The 14696-nt window shown below is 39.0% G+C and overlaps 2 protein-coding genes across 2 annotated transcripts; one reads left to right on the top strand and one right to left on the bottom strand.

Moving 5' to 3' along the window:
- The first annotated feature begins 99 nt into the window (after positions 1-99).
- On the top strand, positions 100-1618 carry LOC113667986 (uncharacterized). Its single transcript, XM_027183866.2, has one exon. It carries the CDS (start codon positions 166-168, stop codon positions 682-684), a length of 519 nt encoding a protein of 172 aa, XP_027039667.2. The 5' UTR covers positions 100-165; the 3' UTR covers positions 685-1618.
- A 2580-nt stretch (positions 1619-4198) lies between these two features.
- LOC113668001 (uncharacterized) lies at positions 4199-14243 on the bottom strand. The gene is made up of 15 exons (XM_027183882.2): positions 14031-14243; positions 12343-12467; positions 11358-11423; positions 11130-11187; positions 9956-10033; positions 9613-9713; positions 8866-8962; positions 8062-8130; positions 7307-7396; positions 7137-7191; positions 6560-6678; positions 5962-6042; positions 5408-5454; positions 5236-5303; positions 4199-4834 (listed from the first exon to the last, which is right to left on the bottom strand). Exons 1-15 carry the CDS (start codon positions 14112-14114, stop codon positions 4608-4610), a joined length of 1365 nt encoding a protein of 454 aa, XP_027039683.2. The 5' UTR covers positions 14115-14243; the 3' UTR covers positions 4199-4607.
- Between the last annotated feature and the right edge of the window lie 453 nt (positions 14244-14696).

Genomic DNA, 14696 nt, shown 5'->3' on the forward strand with positions numbered 1-14696 from the left:
TAGGGTGACTGACACTTCAGACAACAAAGAACGTCCTCTGACGTTTACGTTTTTGTAAAACTGCATCCATTCAACAAGTCGGCCATCTTTACTTTTGACCTCGAATGGCACGCTGGGATCTACCAACCGCTGTTCAGTAAGACATGATCGTTGACGCGGAGCAAAATGGAGGCTGAGTTGAGGATTCGGAACGCGATCGAAACCGACGTGGAGGAGATTTACAGAATCCACACTGAAGCCATCAAAAAGAAGTGTTCTACTCGCTATGGCGCGGAAGATGTTTCTGCTTGGGTTGCTAGACAGGAAAAAGCGAAGTATCTACCTTTTATAGTAGCGAATGAAATCATAGTAGCGGAGATCGCTCAGAGCAGAAGAGTTGTGGGGTTTGGCCATCTAACTGCAGATACAGGAGCAGATTCTGACGAAACTGCTGATGGAAAAGCTATGCAGATCAGGGGACTCTTTTCTAATCCTGACTGCGGTGTTAAGGGGGTGGGAACCGCGCTGGTAAAGGAACTCGAGAACAGAGCAAAGGAATTTGGAGCCGTGCGCGTCAAGGTGAACTCTTCTCTAAATGCTGTTGAATTTTACAAGAAATGTGGTTTCTTCGCACTCGACATTACACGCCATCAGATATCAGAGCAATCTTGTCTGCAATGTCAAAAAATGATAAAATACTTGTGACCTCGGGAGCATGATGTTTGTGTGACTATTAACGTGACGGAAAAGGAAAGTCACTGAAATAGCTGCTTCTCTGTCCTCTTTGGCAAGACAATACCATTTCATGATTATGCCTTGATTTTCGAAGTTAACATTGTTGATTTTAAACCTCATCCATAGACATATGATCTAACAGTTTTCATCTCAGAATTTGTTAGTTTTGACAGCTAAAGTCAACATGAATATGAACAATTGTGCTCGGAGAATGAATTTTCATCATTTTCAAAGTTACCAGCTCCAGACCTCCGTCGAGTTGTTATCTCTATTTGGCTCATCTGAGACAACAGATATGGAGCTAGCGTATAGGTTATATGCCCTCCTTTCAGCGTGATTTGGAGCAGAAACGTATGTCCACTTTACTCTTTAAAATTAAAACAAATTTTTCATTTGCTAAAAAATTGCAAACTTGAAGCCGGGACATTGCTAGCTCGATCCAGACGATTTGGCTTATATAAGACATCAGACATGCAACTAACGTATAGTTTATAGGCTTAGTTTAACTCTTAGGGTAATAAATGGTCACATCTTTTTTGGACTTTTTTTTTATATCAATCTACAAAACTATTTTCAAAACTGACGGTGCTTGCGGTACTGTTATAATCACTGTTTGCAACACAGACAATACTTACAAAGCTAACATCATTTGCAACACTAACATTAGTTAAGTACTAATAGACATTAGTTAAGTACTAATAGCACTTGTTTGAATACTAATCTTATTTTACTAATTTTCTTTTTAAAAACCTATTTACTTGCCTATACCTCCAGTTACTTTGCTTTAAATTGAATCGACCAAACACCATTGGTATCGCCTCAGACTGTATTGATAACTTGTGTTTCTATCTACAGTCATCTTGTGTTGGTGGTTTAACTCTCTAAATAAAGTTGTGCTTTTGAACGCCTTGAGGTGGACGACAGCGTCTCTCCATCTTCTAACAGCAAATCAACCAAATTTTTCCTTACTGGAGGAAACAAGGATACTTATAGTAAACACGATACGACAAAGACATGCCGTGGGATCGAAATGCAGAAATCGCTGTCAAGCGCAAACAAATTAGTGTATCAAAGTAAGACGCGTCATGCAACACAACCCATCGGCGAGCTCGCGCAACAAAAAGTTATTTTCTGCGCTTAATCTTCTTTTTCAAAAATGTAAACACCAAAGCAAAAACATGAACCCATTTTGTCGATAAGACGTAACATAAAATGGCTACAAATTGCGCATGCTCTGAACATGCCGGAGGCTTCTGCTCCCATACGGAGTAGTGAAAATGTGCCGTGTTTGAAAAAAAAAGTTAAAAAAGTTTCTGAAATGGGTGATCCTGAATTACCTCTACCAGCTCCACCACCACTAAAGCGACAAAATGCCCTTTAGGGTTAAAAGCTCTTGGAAGCTTTGATTCCAAAGGGCCATGTTGACTGACATTCAGTCGACATTATGGGGAGGCCTTCCCCATGATCAAACACTGAAAAAGTTACCTTTGCCTAGTAACAATAATAGAATACAAAGGCATATAAAGCACGTGAACAGAAGTAGATAATGTCTAGCGTAAACACTATTTTTTTGCCACCCTGTGTAGCAGTCGTTTTGTCCCCAAAGGAAAAAGGCGAACTAAAAGCTTGTGAGACGCAGGCAAAGAGAACCCGCACGGGAACCAACCAGCGTGCAGCTGTTTTGCTCAAACACGACGAATGAACTGAGGGCACGCGAGTTGCTCTCTTTTACTGGCTGCCTCGTGTGTGACTTTTATTTCGTTTCGAAGAAACAAGTGTCAGAGTGACTTACAGACCTCATAACGTTTCTATTGTAGAAAAACTGTGCAGGTGGATTTTTCCAATGAAAATCAAATCCTACACGGGTAGTGATAGAACCAAAGTGTTTGTTGAGTAAGATGAAGAAATAGATGAATATGTAACGAAGGTTTCAAAATCGAATGCTATTCCATGTTGTGACATACGCACGTAACGTGTAATATTCTTCTAACAATAGCATAAACAATAACTTTCTAAGCCATTGTTTCGTAGCTCCGCCTAGACAAGTTAATGAGCTTAAGCTCCTTGAGAAGGAATGAGCGCGTAATCTTTGACCAAGAAAAGCTCTCCAGAATACCTTTCGCCGCTAATATTACGGATCTATAATTTTTTCGCTACTGCAAGTAAATGTCTCGAGAATAATAGGCATTCTGCGCGATGAAATACAACTGTCTTAGACTCGAGATGATCTTGTGTCTTCTGACTTGTTGTTTCGTTTCGTAAAGAATGTGCGTCGGTGTAGTCGGAATTGTGGTGGAAAGGACAAGAGTATCAAATCAAAGACTATTTTGCTCTCAATGAAGAAAAGAATAGTAAACGTGTACAACAGAAAAACGGAAAAGTGAAGTTAAAACCACCATGAAGTTACTAAAGATCACGGCCCTGTTGTTCAAAGGGCAGATTACGCTTTCCAATGGCCGAATAGCCATCCAGCGGTTGTGCTAACAAAACGTATTGTGTTATCGACTGTATAGCGTTATCCACCCTTCAACCAATAAAGGCCATTGTCTTCATACCAAGAGGGACTATTTAAGAGATATCTTAGGCTTTGTGTAAAAAACGTAAACACAGACAAATAAAGTAAAACGTTCCTTCTTGAAAGTTGAGGTAGGTGTGTCCTTGTCATCGAAGAAGGAAAAAAAAAGTTACTACCTATTACTGCCTTTAAACTCAGTAATTCTTTTCGACTCTAGAGAAACTTAGTGTTCTCATCACCTTTTCATGTCATGAGAGAGGTCTTCCTTCGTATATCGAGACCTCGTGGTCAGGTTATGTAAACGAAGTTTTTATAAAGAAATTGAATCTCCAAAACCACGAAGTTCGTTAGACCTCGCCCAAAAAGCACCCAATTAAATACATTCGCTGAATTTTCGCTGTAAATTAATAATGAAATAATGAAAGCATCGGTATCCAAAAGATTGATATACGCTCTTAAGCTATGTTCAATTTTCCAATGTTTAGAATCGAAATCTTCAGTAGCTATTGTTGTTACAGCTCTCTTCTGCGTGTTCTCAAGTGTATGGAAGAGGAACGGGGAGTGATAGAGAGTAGAAAAACTAATAGACTCCAGATTTCAGTGATATGCACTGTTGTTGCCATATTAAAGCAACTTTTTATGTGGTTTAAGTTTAGAACATTTAGCTCAAAAGTCGGTGCAAAAATTTAAAAAAACGGGCACACTTGATCACGAAATTAAGTACTATAACTCCACCTTATAATTTCGTCGTTTATGCCCTGTGCATGGTTAACAATCGTGCTAGATTAAAGGGAAAGCACGCGTGAGAGCTCATGCTTCGCGATGGCATTACCTCAGGAAAGTAGATTTTTGTTACCCCTCATTCATCATTAATTCAGTAACAAAATCATTATATTAGTTATTGGTCATCAACAGCGCGATTTGAGCACTAATAGTACAGTGTACCCGTCAAGCTTGCAATTGGACCGCTCAATTTTCATTACTCTTTATTCATTACCAACTCAACTATATTTACAAGTAACCTTAAAACAAGACTCCCGAAAGTGAAAGGTTGGCATGCAATGATATTTGAGTACCACTAGGACAGCGTACTCTTCTTCAAGCTTGTATGCTTCATGTCTGTTCTCGGCAAGGGTTATCAGTCTCACCCTTCGGCTTCGGCTGATAGCTCCTACTTCGACCTTGATTATTCTGGATATCAAAAAGAAAACCCACCCAATAATTTTTTAGAACGAAAGCAAAATCAGTCCATCTCGGATTACCTTCGACATAGTTGAAAATTACTCTTACAATCAAATCACCCAGCTAAGTCAAGTGGCAAAAAAACTGTTTGTTTTAAAGATCAATTGTGGAAACCTTAACAACCCACATTGAGTCTTCACCCCGCCTTTACTTCAGGCCTGGCGACAATTGGTCTGTCCTGCTCTTGTCCAAGTACTTTCAGATGTGAAATATGAGCACCAAGCGCCTGAAAGAAGGTCTCCTTGTAATTGTACCTCACCCCAAACTCCTTACACGTCTCACGGACGATGGGAGTAATCTGAGGATAGTAAAACTGACTCACTCCTGGGAAGAGGTGATGGGCTGTTTGATGATTGAGAGCTCCTGGAAAATATGGGAAAGGATGATTAGTTGGTTATCTTAAGTGTACACGTTTAAGCTCCCGCATGAGACTGTCTTATATTATATGAATGACACTGAATGACACAAATGATGAACGGAAACCGTAGAAGAATCTAGACTGTGTATATCGGGCATGACTCGAGAGGCAACTACCGCAAGGGCTTTGTCTGATGTATAATAAAATCAAAGGTAATTGACCTGGCCTAGATGCCCGATATGAACATTTTTGCTTACATTCTCACAAACATAGGAGGTTTCAGAGACAATAAAAAACAATACAAAAAAAAAACCAAAAAAAAACAGCCAGCCAAATGGGATGGCAAAAACTCATGCAGATAGACAAACCTCATAACTGTTTTAACTATAAGGATCCTATACATCACCTGTAAAAACATTCCAGAACCAACTGTCTGTTGCATAGTCCAACGTTGACTCGACCTGAAGCTCTGCCCTTAAGATACAACGAAAATCTCCGGTGAGTGTCATTTACAGTCACCAAAATTGTTGAAATGTGACCCATCTCTTTGATAACAGGTTAAGAGAGGAGATACATACCAATCCCTTTTCATTACACCTTTTTCATCAGGCTGTGGCCATTTGACCTTTCCAAAAGAAAACAGAAAAAAGGGAAATGGATGATTTTTGTGTGCAGTCGCATTTTTTATATCGCCTTTAAGCCAGATGTAGTTGTAAATTACGAGGGGGTGCACGATCAGAAAAAAATATATATTTTAAAAAATGTTACAACCAGAAAAAATTTGTAAGTAACCGCACAAATTTAGCCTCTCAGTTTCAGTCAGAGAAGATTGCCTGTGTCTTTAGTAATTTGACGTAAGGTGGCGATAAATACCAATCCTTGGTGCAGCATCAGCTGAAATGAAAGGCGAACCTATCCCCGAAAATGAAACATATTTAAACAGAAATGGAAAATATTCAGATTTTAGCTTGAAGATATGGTGGTATTTTCTTCTCTTTCCAGGTTTCAACTGAAGTTATCTGAACGGCCGTGGTATTCTTGTTCTCTGATAACGATATAACGGCAACAACAGCCATACGTAGCGTTTCATATAAATAAAACTTCAATCTGTAGAGCACCTTCAAACACATACCTCGCTAACAACATGAGATGCCTGAAATATAAGAGCCAACCAGTAACTTGCTGCTATCTCGGCAAGAAACACGAGAGCAACCTAATATTTGAATAAAAAGAAATAAAAATGAGAGTTAGCAAGGGACAGGGTGATTGCACCGTTTTGATGAAAAAGTCCCACGACCACGAGAATGCCTTTTCAAGATCTATCTAACTAAAGGTTGTCCAAGTTTCCTGAAGCTACGTTTTCTCCGCCCACATTGTTCACCCAACCACAAGAGCCCACTCAATAAGAAAACTTAATTTGCATATGTTTTATCATTTATTTTAAATGTATGATATAACAAGTTGTAACAATTTCACGACTACCACTTGCTTTCATTTCCTTCAATCAAATGCATCATGAAATTAATGGATTTAAAATCCTTAATCCCTGGTCTCTGGGATTCAAAGATAGTGTCCCTACGCGTTTCTAACTGTCATTTAGCCATTACGGTTTCTTTGTCAACGCTCTTCACTCCTACTTTATCTCCACTTGCTAAACTAGGTAGCTTCATCTTGTGACGAGACTTCCCTATATAGTTTAAGTTAAGACTGATAAATAAAAAGAAGTTTACCATTTTCCATAATGAGAGCAACATCCAGGGAAGAATCACTTTGTGCATCAAAAAGAAAAGTTTTCCACTAAAAAACACAATGACATGAGATTTTGAGGGCGGATTGAGCCACATGGTACCTGAAAAAATTGAACAGAACAATAAATCCATATGTTGCAAATTATCAACGTTAATAAATTTTATCTGAGATAGCCAACAAGTGTCCACTTCAACGAAATAGTACGAGTTTTCTGTATCAGTTGAAGGCCAAAAAGGAAATATCAATTCTAGTAAACAGGTTATGATCGACCCGAAATGTTCTGCTACCTTGAATTTGAGCGAAATGAGGATTGTCAGAATCCCCTCACCCCCCTCTCCCACATATCCAGTTTGACTAAATATGGGCGACTGTTTCCTTCTCTTTTCTCTTTTAATCCTAGCATCCATTAAAATCGCTCTCTCGTCTACGTTCAAGTTGAAAGAGATTGTTTCTCCATCATCCAAGGTTATTTTTTTACAAGTAAGATATTTCTTAATAATATTTCATACCCAGGACAAATTAAAAACGATGTCAATTTCATCTAAGTTCTGAACTCACTGTTTTTTAGTGATATGAATGTAATGAAATCTTGAAGATAAGTCTTGAATCCCAGCTGTTGTAAACAAAAAAGAATAGTGTTAATCAAAAGACATTCCTTGTCTCAAGAAACGTGAGAGCAAGTAAAGTACTTTCAATGAAGCCTTCTAAAATTTAATTCATTAACTTACCAAGCAATATATCAAAGGCATATATACATGCTGGTTAAAGTACCGAGGCAACCAATTCTGGCTCCATTTGATTCGTCTTATATCTGGCTTCTGTTGCGAATTGAACAGCATTTATTATTAATGATACGGGTCTTAACGTTATCAAGGCCCTATGTGTTTAACACAGTTTGGCTTTCTATCATGACGCTATGTTCAAATAGGCTTTATCGATGTTGATAACGTTAGAAAATTTTCCATTCCATCTTGCAGTTTGAAAGAGCATGCCCATTGCGGTAGAACTACTCACAACTTACAATCGAGTTATTGAAGGAAGTCGACGTCGCTTATCGCTTCAAGTTACGCGTACTTGAAATTGACCCCAAATTTCTCAATCTGTACACCTTGAAATAACAACAATTTTTCGTTTTTGCGATCGGTGGTTATTGAAAACATTAAATCAAACCCGTTACCAGCAACTGCAATAATGTCTTGGGCAACGAGAACTTGTGTGAGCTGTCAGAATTGCAGAAAAACTCCATCTCCGAACTCTCATTTTCTCGAAACGCACCGAATGATCATCCGAAACTGGCTTCCCTTTTGCAGTCAAACGCTGTAACTTTTACCCCTTCAAACAGTTTAAACAAATATCTACTGCTAGTCAGAATAGAATTTATTTTACCATTCTGTGATCATATAAAATTAGAAGTACCATAAATCAGGACCCCAACTATGAAACCAAAACAAAGTACATGATAGTTTCAATAACAAATGATTACTTCTTTTGCAGTGCTGATATCAGGATCGACCCCATCGATGTTAGTAAACGGATGATGACCAAATATATGCTGAGGAAAAATAATTCATATCATTATACTGATTATAAATGCAGTAAATAATACTTATTCTAAAACCTTAACTATCTTATCTTGATCGAAAAGGCCGAGATCATAAAAATATCTCGATGGAGGCCAAATTGACAAAATTGAGGCCTAAATTTCATCTCTTGGTGGAACCATGTCTTGAGCCATGCGTAATTAAAAGCAAGCTTCTAAAACCATGTCTATTTTAAGGGAACTCAAATTGCACTAAATTATGTGTTTTTTACAGAATGTTCACAGTCTCAGTCAAGAGTTCACGATTTCAGGCGAACTGTTATTGCAACCTTTTACAGAAACTGACCATTAAAGGACCTTCGGTGATTTTATGAGTGGTGTCGCACCAACTAAAGTCATATTGGCAAAAACAGCTCACAACCCGGACAACTATAACTTGAAAACTCTTAGGGCAAGTTATTCACACGAGGTCTAACCCAATCCTCAGTTTTACGCAAGCAGTGGGCCTCAAGGATTCTCTTTAAGAGGGTTGATTTAATTAAATGAATGTCCTTCCACCATTAGTTTTCGGCCCTCTTGTTACTGTTCACAAAAACGTTTAGACAAAAAGTTCGGCTAAACTGAAGCTGGCTTAGAACGCGGTTTTGTGAAACAACGGCTAAAATTTGTTAAAATAACCGGAAGGTTGAAGCGAACCCTAAAAGTTAAGCTGGAACTTCGAGCAAATATATAGATTTTATTACTTACCTGATATATCCAAACGTAGTACGACGCTCCATTTAAATAGTCATGCATATGGCCAACCAGTCTCCATACAAGAGGATTACTTGTCACAGCAAAATGACTGAAACATAACATGGAAAGAAATATCCTTTAGATTTCAAGAGTGGACATCGATATACTTAAATGTTCCGATTTGTCCAATTAGGCAAATGAGGCCCGCATTCAAACCAGCTTGCAGCTGAACTGAGCAAAACTATTTCATGTGCATTTAGTGTAAACAGTTGTAGAATTCTTGAAAATACATATATTTTGCTGAAATTCGCTACGTTATTAAAATTATCAATCCAACAATATGATTAATACTTTTTATCGCATAGCTAAGAACCGTTTAGAATATTCTAAAGCTAATGTATCTCTACCGCCAGAATCACTTTTTCTCTTCCAGAGAGTTCTAGAGTACTTTATAAATGATCACTTGAAAAGTAACCTGTCACCAAATGGTCGTATCTGCTGTTTTCAGCAGAGGAACGTTATTGTGAGAAAACGATATAGAGCCATTGTTGCTTCGCTTGGCTTCAAAAAATATTAAGAGAAGATAGCGGGCATTGCTTTACTGTGAGTTCCATAACTTGTTTTGTATTCAGTGATGGCCTATCATAATCAATAGTAGTGTAGTTTCTCCCCCGTGGTTTTCCTTTGGTTTTTATGGTACTGCTTTACAGCGTGTCTTTTCTGTCGGTTACAACGATAAATATGCATAGTTTTATTTACCTCGCATCGTGAGCGTTTAACATGGCTACTAAGGCAGTGAACCATCCATGCAAAAATCCCGCAACACAAGCAAGGGAGAAATTTTGTGCGGACAAGAATATCTAAATAAAAAAATTCCACACATATAATCAAGAATAATCAAGGACCAATAGATCTAGCTACTTGCGATGACAACTTCATCCAAACTGAGAATTTCGTTACGTGGACTCCCTCAAGCTTTAGCCGTATGTGTTCCATGTCAGTATCCGTCCATTTTAAATTCTTCCACTCGTTCAATAGATGATAACGGTAACAAGAATAATAATGACTGCAGGATCAAAAGTATCTGAATAAAAACCGTTACCTGTGCAAACCACAGAAGGATCGTCATTGCTGACACGAGAAAGTACCTCAACCACATCCATCCCGATATCTTCGGATCCTATCACAAATGGATGGAAACAAAAGTTATTTGCAGACTCTACAAACAACTCTTTGAAATCCAGGTTTCTCTCCATTATTCTGAAACTGTGGGCTGTGAGAATGTCGTAGTTAAGATGAGATAGTGATCTGTATTCCTGATTTGGAAGGGCTAACTAGAGAAGTTAGAAAGGCTAATGAGTTTCGAGTTTGTTCCCCGTCCAGTTGGAGCTTACACCAATTTGTATGAAGGGGCAAGCAGACTTGCCACTTCCCTTTGATGTGAGGTTGGTCCGCTTAACTCTCTCACCCCAGGATTTCACCAAGTAACTCTGATCTTTAGTCGTGCTGGAGAAGGTTTCCGTGAGAGTAAAAAGACTTGCCCACGAACACATCACAGGGCGCGGGCCCAGATTATTCGGCCTGGACTCCAAGCCAAACCTATCCGGCCACCGAGTCTTCATTCACCCAGATATCAAATTGACCGTTTCTAAGAAGATTGAGAGCACAGCAATTTTTTGTTGCTCGTTAGCCGAGGCCTTTTTTCAATTTGAGAGCGTCGAAAGGAGACGTTTAATTTAAACGAGCAACTCTAGCAAATCAGTTTCGCATTTTTGTCAATTTCCATTTCTATGATGTATCATTGCTTCTGACTTCTTTCGTTTTTCGTTAGAATAATTATGCCCAGTTAGTTCTTAACAAGTCATGTGCAGTCGTGACCTATCAAATTTCATCTCTTATTTTAGCTTTATGAGCCTATAACTCAAAAACGAGTTCGAGGACTGTCTTTTTAAGTACTGAATTGCTACCAACATCATGATCAGGACTCATCTTACATAGCTCTTCCACAATATTCCCAGCTGTTCACTTTTTTTGAAACTTTATAGTAAGATAAATCTTCTCGGTTGAGATAGTGGGTTAAATATACCAGGCCAAAAAGACTTCAAGGTTCCTCTGAAAAGAACTGTCACAGGGCTGTCACAGGGCTCTCAGAGGGCTGCAGAGAGCAATAATTTTAGAGCAATGGATTGTCTTGATGCAGCACAAATTTCCTCTTTGACAATTTTTATGTTGACAACATTTACTTCGATATAAAGTTTTCGCAACTGCATTTTTACCTGTTTTGTGTCCTCGAAATGTTTCCGTACTCTTTCTCTCACTGTGTTGTAAAAAGCCCTGTCAAAAAAAAGACACAAAGAACATCTGTGGCCATTGACATACCGGGTGCCCCCCTCCTCATAAAGTTTAAAGTTTTATCACCATCAATTTTTATTGTGTTATTTTGTTTGCTCTTTCTTTTCTTAGAGGTACATATTTTCCTTAACTGTGGTAGAACCTTTACTTACCCAGGTTCTGGGAAAGTAGGATACTGCGCGGAAACCAAATCACCAACATAGAACTTCTCTAGCATTCTGGGGGAAAAAACACAGGGTAATCACAATGAGATGCCAGTTAATAGCAGCCCTATATTAGATTGCTAGATAAGGAAAAACTTGCGTCACGGCGCAAGACTAGTGTTTCTCTGACATAAAAGCCTCGCCCAGGTCGCCACATCATTTTACAGATGTTACACTCCGTCTACATTACGCGGTTAATTGACTTTGTTCGCGACCTGTTGCCGAAGCTTTGTTTGGACATTGCAGAATCTCTTCGACATACTCTTTCATAGGCTTTTTCTGGCTTACTTGAGAGTGGTACATATAAACCACAGGAATGTGAAGCAGGAAGCATAATGGACCACGCATTTCGCTGTGTAAGATAAGAGGGGGCTACAAAAAGTAAGAGAAAGCCACTCGAAGATTTAAACCAATCTGGTTGTGGATGGAGCATAGTTGACCCTGTACGATGTATCTTTTTTAACAGCAGACCACAAGATCCGGCCTAATGATTTTAAGGATGGTGTCGCACGTTCTATCAATGCTGATCGCGTTTTACCTAAGATAATGAAGGAATTTAATGTCTCCGCTTGCAAGGCTTAAAATGTCATTGTAAGAATAATAATGGGAGCTCAGTCTTGAGTACCCCAAGTGAGAGAAAAATCTGTGTTTGAGGCTGAAAGGTACAGTCACAGCATCCCCACGATTTTTGTACGAAGGTATTAGCTGGGACTAGCCACAGCAAGAGCGAATATTTGTGATATACTTTAAGAAATACTCCTTCCTGAAAATAGGAGATGACATGATAATTAACTTTATTTGAACACTACAGCAAGCTTAGCTGCTTTGTGACAAATGTTTCCTAAAGCAGGAAACTCCGAGATTCAGTTGCATCTCCTTGAAGACAGTCCAGCTTACTAGATGTATTTATTTTAACTATAACACTACAGCTTACTTTGTTGGAACGTCGCTGAAGGCATGATATGACTGAAAAACAATGGTAACGTCCTTTCCTGCAGCCATACACAAGACATCTTTACCACCAGGGTGACGAGCAAGGAATTTACTCACATCATAAACCTTAGGAAGAAGATAAGAAACGAGAATTCAATCAAACCTATAATTTTGCGTGATTTGGATGTGTGCAGTACATCTTGCCTTTAGGCTAAAAGTTTACCTTCTTAGGGTCAGCGAGTAAGCAGATCCCAAAATGCAGTGAGGAACGAGCTGTTCCTAATCATTAACAAAGCATTTTTGAGCATAAAAAATTATCATTTGAATTGCCAGGCGTACATGTAAAATAAGCAAGATGACTCCATTCCGCTTTTCATGGAAGCTTTTTGAGTTATCTTGAAACATCTATTTCATGACCTACTCAATTTCCTTTTCCCCGCTGAAGTCCAATTCTCTTTCCAGATCAGAGTAATGTAGTAAGTCACTCTTAAAAGGTCTTTTCATACAGAGATCGTGGCCATAACAGCGACCACGAACAAGAATGCGACGTTCCTAGTGGATTGTGCATAAGCAATATGTTTAAATACGTTCATCCGTAATTTCATCAGGTGTTTATATGGCATTTCTGAGGCATTTCGAGAGTCAAAGTGGGGCGGCCGGCGTGTATTTTCTCTCACTGCGGCTTATTATTTAACGCGTCTACGCATGCGTTCACCTCATTCCCTGTTTTCCCGTCACATTTGTTGTTATTTGCATATTGTACAGATACAAAGGCAGTGATTAGGAAATACAATACAGCTTTCAAAAGCAGTTCTTGATTGCACTGATTGTATGATGTCTCAACGAAACACTTCGCCTGTACAGCAAATTCAACTACATCTTTTATTATCTGTTGTTTGTTTGCTTGAACAAGTCCATTCTTCATCGGAAGTCTGGGTCCAGCGAAACATTAGCAAATATCGTGATGGTTCATTAGCTTGCGGACATACAAATGCTTGATTTAATGCGGGTGACCGATATTCACCGGGCTTCAACAACTTCGGCTGATGATGGTGTAACACGCGGTCGTGCCGCGGAAGGGGACCTAAGACGAAACCTAAACACGAAAGCCTGCCTCCAGGTTAAACAGACGGCGATAGGACGTTTTAGAGACGGCGGTAGGGTGCCGGTGACTGGCCCTAATGAAGTCCATGATACATACACATTTGAGCTTTGAATTCAATCAACCATAAAGTGTGTTAAATATTCAGATATGATGGTCAAAACTCGTTCGACAGTTAGTGCTTTAGAAAGAACTTTGCAAACATCCAACTGCAATGCTTCTATTTTGACCGAAAACGATTTCCGAACCCCATTTTGGGGATGTACTACAGCAGCAAAAAAACAGTGTCCCTCGTTAATCATGAAATACTGCGTGCACATAATTGAAGTTTAAGCGATATTACATAGCAAAGATATATTCAGATATGATGGTCAAAACTCGTTCGACAGTTAGTGCTTTAGAAAGAACTTTGCAAACATCCAACTGCAATACTTCCATTTTGACCGAAAATTATTTCCGAATCCCATTTTGGGGATGTACTACAGCAGCAAAAAATCAGTGTCCCTCGTCAATCATGGAATACTGCATGCATGTAATTGAAGTTTAAGCAAAATTACATAATAAGGACCTCGCGATGCCTTTCTTACCTTCCCGTTAATTGCGATGTGTGCATTATGTTCCAGATTCAAACTGGCAAGCTCTTGCCAAGTAAACTGCCTCTTTCCCAACATATTCCCGCAAGAACGTTGAACAGTGCAAAATGCGTCCGCCAATCGATTGACTGCCTAATCGTTGATCTGTTTAGGTAGGAGGGACTCTACTCAGCTGACCTAAACAATTGATACCGCTCCACAAGTATATTTTGGTGGTATGGGTCCTAGCCAATCACAGAGCAGTATTTTGTAACACGTGACTCATGTTGACTAATCACAAGGCGTAAATGGACACCCCCAAAACTTGAAAAAATCATGATTTACCAACTAACCATGGTAAGGAGTGGAAGTGACATCACTGGAGATGACACGAGCGGAAATGATGCCACCGAAAGTAAGGAAACGGACATCACACAAGAATGAGCCGCACAAAACAGCTTTTTCTTTTTAAAACCCCTAATTACCCTAAATGGGACGTCATCGCGCCATTGTCAGTTATCTCTTATAAAAATTCAGCTCGTGCAAGATAAATAAGATTAACAAACCGAACCATCACAGAATAAGTATTAATATCGTGTACACTTTCAACCCATCTCATTCATATTCTCTTTACGCAAACACTGATAATATGGGTGGATAGAAAGATTCACTTACACAGTT

The sequence above is a fragment of the Pocillopora damicornis genome, chromosome 3, assembly GCF_964200805.1.
Source record: "Pocillopora damicornis chromosome 3, jaPocDami1.2, whole genome shotgun sequence".
Taxonomy (NCBI): Eukaryota; Metazoa; Cnidaria; class Anthozoa; order Scleractinia; family Pocilloporidae; genus Pocillopora; species Pocillopora damicornis.